Source organism: Pseudophryne corroboree, chromosome 6 (genome assembly GCF_028390025.1).
Source record: "Pseudophryne corroboree isolate aPseCor3 chromosome 6, aPseCor3.hap2, whole genome shotgun sequence".
Lineage (NCBI taxonomy): Eukaryota > Metazoa > Chordata > Amphibia > Anura > Myobatrachidae > Pseudophryne > Pseudophryne corroboree.
In genome coordinates this window covers 622437139-622452906 of record NC_086449.1, presented here as the reverse complement: position 1 = coordinate 622452906, position 15768 = coordinate 622437139, and the positions used below count along the sequence as shown (strand labels likewise).

General features: G+C 44.6%; 1 protein-coding gene across 5 annotated transcripts in view; it reads right to left on the bottom strand.

Moving 5' to 3' along the window:
* Positions 1–15768, bottom strand: part of PPP2R2B (protein phosphatase 2 regulatory subunit Bbeta) — a 521527-nt gene that overhangs the window by 21293 nt on the left and 484466 nt on the right. For all 5 annotated transcript variants that reach the window (XM_063928100.1, XM_063928101.1, XM_063928104.1 and 2 more), the window contains exons 5-6: positions 8670–8847; positions 7132–7296 (exon numbers count right to left, since the gene is read on the bottom strand). In XM_063928100.1, the coding sequence (XP_063784170.1) occupies positions 7132–7296; positions 8670–8847 (343 nt within the window). The remainder of the gene's footprint in view (positions 1–7131; positions 7297–8669; positions 8848–15768) is intronic.

The window sequence follows — 15768 nt, the reverse complement described above, 5'->3', positions numbered from 1 at the left end:
CAGGACTAGATCTTAACGATTTGTATTTTGGCTTACACTTTAAGATAGAATGTAAAATGAAAATTTTATTGTCTAAAACATAACTTGCCATGTGTCTGATTTCAGAGCTGAGGAAAGTGCAGCCCAATGGTAAACATTAAAGCTACATAAAACGAAACAGTAAGCATCAATGTGGTAAGAGTGACAGCGTTCCCAGTATTTCATTAATAGAAACATGTGGTAGCATACTTATTAAATAATAAATTAACATTTATGTGGCAGGCGTTTGTTCCCAATTATTTCTCTCTCTAATGGTGGTCTCTGGAGATGCCAAGAGGATGCTTTGTACTTTTATCATAGTCATTTTTTAGGGCTAGACAATTTAATAGTTAATGAACACTCTAAAACATCCAATGTCACTACAAAACAAACTAGAAACCATAAAGCCAACAAAAAAAAATTAACTTGCGTACGAGGAATGTGAAGGTGTACACACAATATACAGTAGAGATGTGCACTTGAAATTTTTCGGGTTTTGTGTTTTGGTTTTGGGTTCGGTTCCGCGGCCGTGTTTTGGGTTCGACCGCGTTTTGGCAAAACCTCACCGAATTTTTTTTGTCGGATTCGGGTGTGTTTTGGATTCGGGTGTTTTTTTCAAAAAACACTAAAAAACAGCTTAAATCATAGAATTTGGGGGTCATTTTGATCCCAAAGTATTATTAACCTCAAAAACCATAATTTCCACTCATTTTCAGTCTATTCTGAATACCTCACACCTCACAATATTATTTTTAGTCCTAAAATTTGCACCGAGGTCGCTGGATGACTAAGCCAAGCGACCCTAGTGGCCGACACAAACACCTGGCCCATCTAGGAGTGGCACTGCAGTGTCACGCAGGATGTCCCTTCCAAAAAACCCTCCCCAAACAGCACATGACGCAAAGAAAAAAAGAGGCGCAATGAGGTAGCTGTGTGAGTAAGATAAGCGACCCTAGTGGCCGACACAAACACCGGGCCCATCTAGGAGTGGCACTGCAGTGTCACGCAGGATGTCCCTTCCAAAAAACCCTCCCCAAACAGCACATGACGCAAAGAAAAAAAGAGGCGCAATGAGGTAGCTGTGTGAGTAAGATAAGCGACCCTAGTGGCCGACACAAACACCGGGCCCATCTAGGAGTGGCACTGCAGTGTCACGCAGGATGTCCCTTCCAAAAAACCCTCCCCAAACAGCACATGACGCAAAGAAAAAAGGCGCAATGAGGTAGCTGTGTGAGTAAGATAAGCGACCCTAGTGGCCGACACAAACACCGGGCCCATCTAGGAGTGGCACTGCAGTGTCACGCAGGATGGCCCTTCCAAAAAACCCTCCCCAAACAGCACATGACGCAAAGAAAAAAAGAGGCGCAATGAGGTAGCTGTGTGAGTAAGATAAGCGACCCTAGTGGCCGACACAAACACCGGGCCCATCTAGGAGTGGCACTGCAGTGTCACGCAGGATGTCCCTTCCAAAAAACCCTCCCCAAACAGCACATGACGCAAAGAAAAAAAGAGGCGCAATGAGGTAGCTGTGTGAGTAAGATAAGCGACCCTAGTGGCCGACACAAACACCGGGCCCATCTAGGAGTGGCACTGCAGTGTCACGCAGGATGTCCCTTCCAAAAAACCCTCCCCAAACAGCACATGACGCAAAGAAAAAAAGAGGCGCAATGAGGTAGCTGTGTGAGTAAGATAAGCGACCCTAGTGGCCGACACAAACACCGGGCCCATCTAGGAGTGGCACTGCAGTGTCACGCAGGATGGCCCTTCCAAAAAATACTCCCCAAACAGCACATGACGCAAAGAAAAAAAGAGGCGCAATGAGGTAGCTGTGTGAGTAAGATAAGCGACCCTAGTGGCCGACACAAACACCGGGCCCATCTAGGAGTGGCACTGCAGTGTCACGCAGGATGGCCCTTCCAAAAAATACTCCCCAAACAGCACATGACGCAAAGAAAAATTAAAGAAAAAAGAGGTGCAAGATGGAATTGTCCTTGGGCCCTCCCACCCACCCTTATGTTGTATAAACAGGACATGCACACTTTAACCAACCCATCATTTCAGTGACAGGGTCTGCCACACGACTGTGACTGAAATGACGGGTTGGTTTGGACCCCCACCAAAAAAGAAGCAATTAATCTCTCCTTGCACAAACTGGCTCTACAGAGGCAAGATGTCCACCTCATCATCATCCTCCGATATATCACCGTGTACATCCCCCTCCTCACAGATTATTAATTCGTCCCCACTGGAATCCACCATCTCAGCTCCCTGTGTACTTTGTGGAGGCAATTGCTGCTGGTCAATGTCTCCACGGAGGAATTGATTATAATTCATTTTAATGAACATCATCTTCTCCACATTTTCTGGATGTAACCTCGTACGCCGATTGCTGACAAGGTGAGCGGCGGCACTAAACACTCTTTCGGAGTACACACTTGTGGGAGGGCAACTTAGGTAGAATAAAGCCAGTTTGTGCAAGGGCCTCCAAATTGCCTCTTTTTCCTGCCAGTATAAGTACGGACTGTGTGACGTGCCTACTTGGATGCGGTCACTCATATAATCCTCCACCATTCTTTCAATGGTGAGAGAATCATATGCAGTGACAGTAGACGACATGTCCGTAATCGTTGTCAGGTCCTTCAGTCCGGACCAGATGTCGGCATCAGTCGCTCCAGACTGCCCTGCATCACCGCCAGCGGGTGGGCTCGGAATTCTGAGCCTTTTCCTCGCACCCCCAGTTGCGGGAGAATGTGAAGGAGGAGATGTTGACAGGTCGCGTTCCGCTTGACTTGACAATTTTCTCACCAGCAGGTCTTTGAACCCCAGCAGACTTGTGTCTGCCGGAAAGAGAGATCCAAGGTAGGCTTTAAATCTAGGATCGAGCATGGTGGCCAAAATGTAGTGCTCTGATTTCAACAGATTGACCACCCGTGAATCCTTGTTAAGCGAATTAAGGGCTCCATCCACAAGTCCCACATGCCTAGCGGAATCGCTCAGTGTTAGCTCCTCCTTCAATGTCTCCAGCTTCTTCTGCAAAAGCCTGATGAGGGGAATGACCTGACTCAGGCTGGCAGTGTCTGAACTGACTTCACGTGTGGCAAGTTCAAAGGGCATCAGAACCTTGCACAATGTTGAAATCATTCTCCACTGCGCTTGAGACAGGTGCATTCCACCTCCTATATCGTGCTGAATTGTATAGGCTTGAATTGCCTTTTGCTGCTCCTCCAACCTCTGAAGCATATAGAGGGTTGAATTCCACCTCGTTACCACTTCTTGCTTCAGATGATGGCAGGGCAGGTTCAGTTGTTTTTGGTGGTGCTCCAGTCTTCTGTACGTGGTGCCTGTACGCCGAAAGTGTCCCGCAATTCTTCTGGCCACCGACAGCATCTCTTGCACACCCCTGTCGTTTTTTAAAAAATTCTGCACCACCAAATTCAAGGTATGTGCAAAACATGGGACGTGCTGGAATTTGCCCATATTTAATGCACACACAATATTGCTGGCGTTGTCCGATGCCACAAATCCACAGGAGAGTCCAATTGGGGTAAGCCATTCCGCGATGATCTTCCTCAGTTGCCGTAAGAGGTTTTCAGCTGTGTGCGTATTCTGGAAAGCGGTGATACAAAGCGTAGCCTGCCTAGGAAAGAGTTGGCGTTTGCGAGATGCTGCTACTGGTGCCGCCGCTGCTGTTCTTGCGGCGGGAGTCCATACATCTACCCAGTGGGCTGTCACAGTCATATAGTCCTGACCCTGCCCTGCTCCACTTGTCCACATGTCCGTGGTTAAGTGGACATTGGGTACAACTGCATTTTTTAGGACACTGGTGAGTCTTTTTCTGACGTCCGTGTACATTCTCGGTATCGCCTGCCTAGAGAAGTGGAACCTAGATGGTATTTGGTAACGGGGGCACACTACCTCAAGAAATTGTCTAGTTCCCTGTGAACTAACGGCGGATACCGGACGCACGTCTAACACCAACATAGTTGTCAAGGCCTCAGTTATCCGCTTTGCAGCAGGATGACTGCTGTGATATTTCATCTTCCTCGCAAAGGACTGTTGGACAGTCAATTGCTTACTGGAAGTAGTACAAGTGGGCTTACGACTTCCCCTCTGGGATGACGATCGACTCCCAGCAGCAACAACAGCAGCACCAGCAGCAGTAGGCATTACACTCAAGGATGCATCGGAGGAATCCCAGGCAGGAGAGGACTCGTCAGAATTGCCAGTGACATGGCCTGCAGGACTATTGGCATTCATGGGTAAGGAGGAAATTGACACTGAGGGAGTTGGTGGGGTGGTTTGCGTGAGCTTGGTTACAAGAGGAAGGGATTTACTGGTCAGTGGACTGCTTCCGCTGTCACCCAAAGTTTTTGAAATTGTCACTGACTTATTATGAATGCGCTGCAGGTGACGTATAAGGGAGGATGTTCCGAGGTGGTTAACGTCCTTACCCCTACTTATTACAGCTTGACAAAGGCAACACACGGCTTGACACCTGTTGTCCGCATTTCTGTTGAAATACTTCCACACCGAAGAGCTGATTTTTTTGGTATTTTCACCAGGCATGTCAATGGCCATATTCCTCCCACGGACAACAGGTGTCTCCCCGGGTGCCTGACTTAAACAAACCACCTCACCATCAGAATCCTCCTGGTCAATTTCCTCCCCAGCGCTAGCAACACCCATATCCTCCTCATCCTGGTGTACTTCAACACTGACATCTTCAATCTGACTATCATGAACTGGACTGCGGGTGCTCCTTCCAGCACTTGCAGGGGGCGTGCAAATGGTGGAAGGCGCATGCTCTTCACGTCCAGTGTTGGGAAGGTCAGGCATCGCAACCGACACAATTGGAGTCGGACTCTCCTTGTGGATTTGGGATTTCGAAGAACGCACAGTTCTTTGCGGTGCTACTGCTTTTGCCATCTTGAGTCTTTTCATTTTTCTAGCGAGAGGCTGAGTGCTTCCATCCTCATGTGAAGCTGAACCACTAGCCATGAACATAGGCCAGGGCCTCAGCCGTTCCTTGCCACTCCGTGTGGTAAATGGCATATTGGCAAGTCTACGCTTCTCCTCCGACAATTTTATTTTAGGTTTTGGAGTCCTTTTTTTACCGATATTTGGTGTTTTGGATTTTACATGCTCTGTACTATGACATTGGGCATCGGCCTTGGCAGACGACGTTGCTGGCATTTCATCGTCTCGGCCATGACTAGTGGCAGCAGCTTCAGCACGAGGTGGAAGTGGATCTTGATCTTTCCCTAATTTTGGAACCTCAACATTTTTGTTCTCCATATTTTAATAGGCACAACTAAAAGGCACCTCAGGTAAACAATGGAGATGGATGGATACTAGTATACTTATGGATGGACTGCCGAGTGCCGACACAGAGGTAGCTACAGCCGTGGACTACCGTACTGTGTCTGCTGCTAATATAGACTGGATGATAATGAGATGAAATCAATATATATGTATATATAATATCACTAGTACTGCAGCCGGACAGGTATATATATTTATTATGTAATGACTGATGACGGACCTGCTGGACACTGTCAGCTCAGCAGCACCGCAGACTGCTACAGTAAGCTACTATAGTAGTATGTATAAAGAAGAAAGAAAAAAAAAACCACGGGTAGGTGGTATACAATTATGGATGGACTGCCGAGTGCTGACACAGAGGTAGCTACAGCCGTGGACTACCGTACTGTGTCTGCTGCTAATATAGACTGGATGATAATGAGATGAAATCAATATATATGTATATATAATATCACTAGTACTGCAGCCGGACAGGTATATATATTTATTATGTAATGACTGATGACGGACCTGCTGGACACTGTCAGCTCAGCAGCACCGCAGACTGCTACAGTAAGCTACTATAGTAGTATGTATAAAGAAGAAAGAAAAAAAAAACCACGGGTAGGTGGTATACAATTATGGATGGACTGCCGAGTGCCGACACAGAGGTAGCTACAGCCGTGGACTACCGTACTGTGTCTGCTAATAATATAGACTGGATGATAATGAGATGAAATCAATATATATATATATATAATTATATAATATCACTAGTACTGCAGCCGGACAGGTATATATATTTATTATGTAATGACTGATGACGGACCTGCTGGACACTGTCAGCTCAGCAGCACCGCAGACTGCTACAGTAAGCTACTATAGTAGTATGTATAAAGAAGAAAGAAAAAAAAAAAAAAACACGGGCAGGTGCTAGGTGGTATACAATATTATATATATATTATATACAATTATATATATATATATTAAACTCATAAACTGGTGGTGATTATTAAACTGGTGGTCAGGTCACTGGTCACACTATCAGCAACTTGCAAGTAGTACTCCTGAGTCCTAAGCAGACAATCACAATATATATTATACTGGTGGTCAGTGTGGTCACAAACAATGGCAGTGTGGCACTCTGGCAGCAAAAGTGTGCACTGTACGTTATATGTACTCCTGAGTCCTGAGTCCTGCTCTCAGACTCTAACTGCTCCCCACTGTCAGTGTCTCCCCCACAAGTCAGATAATACAGTCACACTATCTCTATCACTTCAGCAAGTACTAGTAGTAGTAGTACTCCTCCTAATGCTCCCCAAAATTACTACTGTGTCTCTCTCTGTCTCACTCTCTTCTCGAATCTGTATAAACGGAAAGGACGCCAGCCACATCCTCTCCCTATGAATCTCAATGCACGTGTGAAAATGGCGGCGACGCGCGGCTCCTTATATAGAATCCGAGTCTCGCGATAGAATCCGAGCCTCGCGAGAATCCGACAGCGTGATGATGACGTTCGGGCGCGCTCGGGTTAACCGAGCAAGGCGGGAAGATCCGAGTCGCTCGGACCCGTGTAAAAAAAACTGAAGTTCGGGCGGGTTCGGATTCCGATGAACCGAACCCGCTCATCTCTAATATACAGTCCTAAGATTTTTCACCCCTCAGTAATATAACATTCCCAACCAAAGTATATATAATATATATCATTGTGCTGACACTTACCTGGCATACGGATGATAAAAACTCCTTTGCAATATAAACCAATAGAAAATGAAATGATGAATTAGGAATGTAACGGAAAGGAACACTCACACTTTGAATGCTTGTCACATAGAGCAGAAGATCTCATGTCACAGAGCCGTATCGTTCCTTTACTGCTGCTATATACAAATGTGTTGCAGTGATGAGGGTGAAACTCAGCGGCTGTAATGACTTCTGTGAGTTCTTCCATATTGGTTGGCTTAATGTCCACAATATCTGGTGGTAGTTAAGTTAAGGGCATAAATGCTATTTTGGAAATCTGGAACAACATGGTAGGCTGGAGTTACTCGAGATTAATGAACTGGATGTTCATCCGCTCACAAGATTGCTGAAATGTATAAAGAGACAATTTTTTCCCACACGTTAGGCATACTCTTACTTGCAAACCTGCAGTAGGTCACAATAACTGCATCTGTCTCCTGCAAAGTGGAGGCAGCCATTTTGTTGCACTAAGCTAATATTTATGGTAGTGCAAAAAATCAGTTCACCAGAACTAGTGACATCACTGAGACACTCCACCTCTCAGTGATCTCTCTAGCTAAAAAAAAAAAAATCACAGAATTCTCTTTATCATTAGTTCCAGCCATAAAATGGCACATATGGAAGAAAAGGGTACAGGATTAGTGAATGTCTCTTAAGGTGCATACACACGGAGCGATATAACTGAGCGATTTTGACTATATAGTCAAAATCGCTCAGAAAGTTAGTGCATATCTCTCCATGTGTACACAGCCAGCGATAGCGTTGCGCGTCCCCGCCAGGTCGCTATCGCTGCTAAAAATAGACTGTGCAGGCAAGTCAATTTTGGCTAAGTCGCTGGAAAAGAAAAAGCATCCCCTTGCTTAAATGAGCCCATAGCCAAAATCGCTGGAAAAGTTAGTCAAAATCTCCTACAGCCAGTTCAAGGGAAATCGCTCAGTCAAAATCTCATATAGTCAAAATCTCTCCGTGTGTATGCACCTTAAGCGAATTTTCCACACCACATACAGGCGGAGTTTCCTACAGTATATCCAAAATTTTGAACATTGACTGAAATAGTGACACCTTTGTTTTCTAATGGTTCAATGTACACAAACTTAGGGGTCTATTCATGAAGCAGTGAAAAGGGTGGAGAAGTGAGCCAGTGTAGAAGTTGCCCATGGCAACCAATCAGCATTGAAGTAACATTTATAATGTGCATGCTATACAATTGTACGGAGCAGCTAATTGGTTGCCAAGGACACCTTCTCCACAGGCTCACTTCTCCACTTGCTTCATGAATAGACCAATTAGTTTTGTGCACACAATTTTAAAACTATTGTATACAATGACATTCAGGCTGTGTGTATAAGGTGCTCATGAAACATAAATGAATTTCATGTTTAGACTGGATATGCAAATATTCCAAAATACAGAAAAATTCTAAATACTTCTGGTCCCAAACATTTTGGATACGGGAGAGTCAACCTATGCGAGAGGAATATATAAACTTTACAGTAATGCCTGTACGTATATTAGTATACATGAGGGCAACATTTTTCACAATCGCAGCAGAGTTTATGGAACAGTGCTTCCCCGGGTACACCATCACCTGCCAGCACAAAGGATACTGAAACTTCGATTTGTAATCTCTAAATTCCACAGATTTATCCTCAGGTCATCCGCTGACATGTACGTCTCATAGTCACTGTTCACCGATATAGAGTTAATGTGATATGTGTGTGCATTGGAAAACACTCTTCTGGGTGTGGCCTCTACCATTAGATCCATGGGCCTTAATACAGGTACCTAGAATAAAAAGGGAAAGGAGAGAGTTATTAAAGAAGCCATTATGGGCCATCCTAGTAAGAAACGTGCTATAAACACACAGTTACACAATGACTGTATCCAGCACACTGCGAGTCAGACTAATAAAGTACAGTACTCTATGTGGAGCAGCATGTTGCCATTGTGGTGCTGTGATGTCAGCTGTACAGCGCTCACAATACCCGAGAACAAGTCACTGATACAAGAAGGGCATAGCGACGGCCTATCCAGAAGACATAAGCAAAAAGGACTGAATGAATATTCCTAAAAGGAAAAAATATTTAAGTATAAAAGTAAAAAATATACTATTGCTTTGTGAAGTTAGGGTGGCAATATGTATGTCATTTATTTGCATGGCATCCTGACTATTAAAACAAAAACTACAACTGAAACATATACAAGTCATATATACAGGCATGTCCTCTTACACCTAGACTCAAATACATGGTCTTAAATACAGATTAAAACTCAGTCACGCACAGATATTAATCAGTGCAGTCTTGCATGCATTTGCGACCAAGATGCATTTCAGGGAAAAGAGATGTCTGGCGCAAGCTGATTCCCACGGGATCCTGAGCACCGAGAAGGGCTGCTTTTTTGACTGCTGCAACAGTGAGAATATACCGGTGTATAATCTCAGAACTACACCTCCCAAACACACCAACCAATCACTTCGCTCCACTCATCTTTTATTTTTATATATACATTTGGATGTTTCAGAAAGCAGTCTGTGCAATGAGGCTACTTGCTGGCCAAATACACTCTGTCATATAATGTAATGTACTGTCATGTACCCCAGCAGGGAATGCCATTCAAATGAGCAAACAGATGCAGAGAAATTGCATATTCCATATTATTGTGGTGTTTCTGTTCCAGGTAATGCTTTTCCCCCACAGAATGCAGTGATCCAATCTACTGTTACCAACAAGCTGATTCAACAGTAAATCGTGTAATTACAATTTATTACAGATCAACATTGTAAGCACACAAAAAAAATAACACGCAGCACACTACTTTCATTTATATATTTGTTTTCAGAAATATTCCCTCAGTAAGACATATTACCTTTATCCTCTGATTAGAGTACACAGAATCCAGCTACACCGCTGACATCTCGCCACTTGCAGGCTATTACATATAGCTCCTGTTGTCTGATGCTACTCACAGTAGTTTGAGGGGTCTATTTACCAAGCCTTGGATGGAGATAAAGTTGCTGGAGATAAAGTACCAGCCAATCGGCTCCTAACTGTCATGTCACAGGCTGTGTTTGAAAAATGACAGGAGCTGATTGGCTGCTACTTTATCTCCATCCAAGGCTTAGTAAATAGACCCCTTAAGCCTTGGTGCACACAACTCTCCACGTGTATTCAATGGCCACCCATAAAGTTATACCACTAGTTAATGTGCTGGGTTCCTCTGCAATCACCACTAGCACAACTACAGCGTGTGCCGTCTTCAATCAGTAAATAGAAATCTGAGAATTATTGTTACATAATATCTGTTTATTGCAACTGAGCCTACAGCGATGGAGTCACAAGGGATTTGTACACAGATGTGCAGTTTAACAGGGACAGTAGGAGGAATATGTTAGAGAAATCTTGGAGGCATGAACACTTGCCAAACAGAAATATTCCAAGATGGGCGTAACTGGTTTCTGTGGTACAAGGAGCTTTAGAAATACCCGTTTACCATTAAGAAATAAAAGAAAATTGTGGTAAATCAGGTGTTATTATTACACCATATAATAAGAGGACCTCTTTTCTATACACCAATAACTTGTCAGGTTGCAAATAGAAGACTTACAGATGTGTCCTCATACATCTTGCCTTAAGGGCCCCATACACTAAAACAATAATGCCCGATTTCATCCAATTTTTGCCATTCGGGCCAATATAACGGATGAAATTGGGCATTTCGGATGTGTTTTACATCCGATCCGATGCGCGGTCCCGCGAGCATCGGATCGGATCCCCCAGATTGACTGTACTGTACTCGCGATATGTCGGACCCCGTAGACCTGGCAGGGATCGCACAAGATGCATCGTAAGCAAAAGGACAGCATACGATGTATCATATGCAATCCTGCCACCCGGGAGGCTGTGGGGGTAATCGCCTGCGACATGAGGGTCCGACATGCAGTAGGAGGCGCTAAACACCAGCTTGCCGTTGCAGATGACGATTGATCACAGACTGCGACTCCGATTGCAGTGCTATGATTGCAAATGTTGCACTGCAACCGGAGTCGCAGTAGGTGATCAGACGTAATCTGCAACGGCAGGCTGCGTAAGCCTCAACTTACTCAGGCTGACCATCGCAGGCTGCTTGCAAGGCCAAGGAAACTGCATCTCACAACGCAGTCCTTGGCATCGCCATTCCCGGAAAATGGGGCAACATTTCCCCCCCCCCATTTCCGGCCACGCTGGCCGCCCTCCCCCCGAACACCTCTACCTGTCAGTTAGGCAGAGGTGTTTGCAATACTGCAAAGCGACCACAGGACCCATTCGGCATACGCGCAGTACAGGTCCTCAGCAGTTTGCAGATTATCGCTGCCCGTTGCCCCCCGCTGCCGCTGTGAAGAGAAACTAGACACGTACGCGTCTAGTTTCCCTTCGTGGAGAGGTCCTTTACTGTGCGGTGCGCGATGACGTCATCGCGCACCGCACATCATTTCAGTCTGTACAGGGGGCGTAAATGACCACGCCCCCTGTATGTAGCCACGCCCCCTATTGTCGCCCAGGGCGCACAGCGCCCAAGAACCGGCCCCGTCAGTACTGCATATCCCTCTTAATACGCCACGCAGCGGGAGAGGCCTGACGTGAGTGAGACAACAGGTCCCATGCAATTCCATTAGCATCAGGTGTTTTGTTTTGTTTTTTTAGCAGAAAACGTGAATAAGACGCACAAGCAGACTCTGCTGATTAAAATGATATGTGGTTGTCTATATTCTCTGTGCGTCTGTGGTTGTATACGAAAGGGTACATTCTAGCAAAACACTAACGTAGCATTTTGTATGCAGATAGATCCACGGTTGCACACAGAATATAGGCATGTGGCATATCACTTTAATCAGCAGAAGCTGCTTGTGCATCCTAATCGCATCGTTTTGCGAATAGGACACATTTTAAGGGAAAAAAACGCAAAGAAAGACACTCAGTGCTGCAGGGTCATGGCATGGTGTGACTAGAAGGGCTGTTTAATGTGCAGGGAGGCTAGATGTAGGTGAACACATCTGTATGTCTGTACTATATTGGAGCTGATGCTGGTCAAAGTCCGAAATGTTGGATGGCATAAAGAAGCGATCTGTGTCACCTGGAACCCACCCTCGCTGTTTATTACTGGGAACTGCAGTATCGGAAAAAGGGAGGCAGGGGTTATAGGGAAAAGATTTATAGCAAATTGCATCATGAAGCCCCAAGACCGACCAATACATGAGGAAGTGGGAGGGATTAAGGACTTGTCTACTCTCCCGGAAGCCAGGGGAAATTCAGGAGCGAAAATCTGAGCAAGTAGGCAAGCATGGTAAGAATGTGTGCCCACTATTAAATATGGATATTTAGATGGACAGAGGAGGCCCCTGGTCACCTCCATCATTTTTTTGCAGGTCACAAAATTCTAAGGTGATTTAGAAAATTCTGCTTTAACATACAGAAGGGAATATACACTCAGATCAGATATATTCTGTATTCCTCTCTGTCAGGGCATAACTTCCACTGAACATCAAGCCTGTCGGCTGAGAAATGATTCCTCTCTCTCTCTCCCTCCCTCCCCCCCATCCATCTACATTTCCTGCTGGCTGACGAAGTGCTTATTCACAATTCCAGGTCACAGTAGTCATTGGAACGATAGGTAGTCTTTGGGCTGAAGACTGTAAGTACATAGTTGAAAGTATATAATTTATGTTGATTTCCTAACAACCACTGAAAGGGATTTCATGCCCCCATTTCCTAGAAACAGAATTGCTGTTTTAACCATGGCAACTGGCAGCTCGAAGGGAATTTTAATTTCAATGAAGCAGTCAGGTTTCAGGCTCCAGTTTTGGAACATGTGGCGTATTCTTACTACATGAGAACAAAACATAAATGGCTGTTTGTGAATAATGCATGTGCTACAGCCATTGCCACATAAACTGGAATATCAACTATTATTTTAGGCTTTGAATGTATCATTGTATTCACTTCCAGAATTTTTACAGCCAAACCTGCAGACAACAGCGCACCGTTACTCCAGCAATTTATCATAGATCACTGGTCCTGAAGCAGGAAATACATTGTGGAAACATCCTGGTTTCAGTGAACGGTTCCTTCCACATACAATCCAAAACAAATGAAGCCATTTGCATGATTACCAATAATCTAAGTCAGTGCAGATATTTGTAACAACAGAGAGCAATCATGCACTGCTCACATTAAATGGTATTAAAACAAGATTTGTGGGCTATGGCTTAGAATAATTACATGGTAAAAATACACAACAAAACGCTCTGTGCCAATTTCTCTCATTCATGTACAGTATTCTCATTACTGTGCTTATTTAAAAAAATGAAAAATCCTGCAAGTCAGAACCTTCATTCTGAATTATTTAACTCTTGCTGCCATATAACTGAATGTCTGTTCCACATTCATAGTCAATGACTTTCAATCAATAAAGCACCATTAGAAGCAACGCACTTGCTGGGAATCTGAAGCCCCGGGAAGCTGTGCAGGCAGGCCAGCACTGTAGGGTGCTCAGAACAGAAGGCAACATTCATGTTCTTGACCCCCACCATGCAAGTAGTGTAGGTGCGCATCAGAGAAAGAGGTAGTAGAAAGAGCGCTGGTAGCTATTCCAGTGAGCTAAGGAAGGTGCAGGCAGGGGTGTCCCTTGTTAAGAAATTGGGGAGCCCTTTACAATTTGGATATCGGGACCCCCAAATTTCTAGCACCACCCATAAGAAAGCTGTCCATACTAGGGTGTGCCACCTGATGCTACACCAAATAGTTAGACTTATCCTAAGGCACAACCCTTCCTAAAATGACAGCTATAGGGTTGGCTTTTAAACTCAAAAATACACCTTTTGTTTCCGTTTCCTTAGTGCAGTGGTTCTCAAACTCGGTCCTCAGGACACCACACAGCTCACGTTTTGCAGGTGTATTCATTACTCTCTGACACATTTTGAAACATCCACAGATGGAGTTAGGGTCGGTGCAAGGTTTCTCTGCACCCTAGGCAAAGCTCCAGCCTAGCGCCTCCCAACCTGCAAACCCAACCACCTCCCAGAGGGGAGATGCAGGTGGCCACTAGGTGGGCTGCGGTGAATTATGCATCATTATACACATACAGAGAAAAGAGACAACACTTTTAAAGTGATAAAGTATATTGTACACAAGTCACAAAATTTGGTGACTTTGTTCATAATATGCTTTCACTTTAAAAATCCTTGAGTGCTGTCTATTCTTTATATACTGTTTAATACTGTTTATGAGGTCTGTGGGGGATATTTAGTTGGGGTTGGGTACTGGATGCCGCCGGTCAGAACACAGACAGCGGCATCCCAACCACCAAAATACTGACATTTTGAATTAAATTAATCAACCTTACCCTTCCCCTAACTCTCCCTTCCCCACAGCCTAACCATAACCCTCCCCGGCATACTAACATTCAGGATGCCGGCTGTCGGAATTTTGGCATCAGCATTCTGACAGGTGTCGGGATTCCAACGGCAGTATTCTGAATGCCAACACCCATACGTCAAGGTGCCATCTACATCCCTTTAATTGTATGTGTATACATACATAAATATACACAGACATACATATCTTTGTAAGCTCCTTATTGTGTTCCATTCCCCCTTCTGTAAGTTCATTACTAACCTCTTTTATACCAAATTAAGCGGGTCACACCCGGGAGACTGACACGGGTGCTTCCCGGGCACAACCCGCCTCAGGCCCCTTTCACACCGCTGATTCCAACCTGAAATATTGCCGGTGCGGTGACGCGGCGGAGGCACTTGGAGATCACATGATCAAACGCCACCCATCCATACACTGTGAACAGGAGCCGGGTCGATGTGACCCGGCTCCCGTTTACACAGCACAGCTTGCTGGGTTGAACCAGTGTTCAACCCTGCAAGCTACCCGAGTTGGAATACCGGGTCACTCGACCGGGATTATTTCAACTGGGACCTTTTACACCAAACAGCAACACGGGTTAAGCACACTCATGTAAAATAACCCGTGTTACTACTAGCTGGCGGTGTAAAAAGGGGTATAACTAACATACACAGACATGCTTCCGTTTTTTGCTAGATGAACTCAGTGGTGTTCTCCAGTGGTCAGCACCCCTAGGTCGCCGTCTAAAGCTGCCTAATGGTAGAGCCAGCCCTGACCGGAGCTAATTATGCCACTTGTGCGGAGACCTGAAAAACATGAACTGTTAGGGGTCCTGAGAACAGAGTTTGAGAACCTGTGCCTTAGTGTAATGGACCCTCTCTGGTGGTGACATACCGAGTTATATATAAAATACAAAGCAATTCACATATGCCTGGGAAGAAATTAATGAATAATAAATTCAATGTATATAAAAAAGAATCTAAAAATATGTCAAAAACAAACTTATATATATATATATATATATATATATATATATATATATATATATATATATATATGGAATAAGTCCTGATGATATTTCTGGTGCCAATATGCACTGGAGTCGGTATAGTAGGCCAAATGTGAAATGGGGATAGATTAAGTTGCTTTCAGTGGAACAATGATAGTCACAGCTAGAGGAGTAGCCTCTCATCTCTGTATGCTGGATATAGTCGTCAAATGTGTGCTTTAGGCCAGTAACGTACTCCAAGCAAGGATAGGCACACATCTCCTACCCATACTCATTCACAGAACGTTAATATGAAGAGTTATGTAA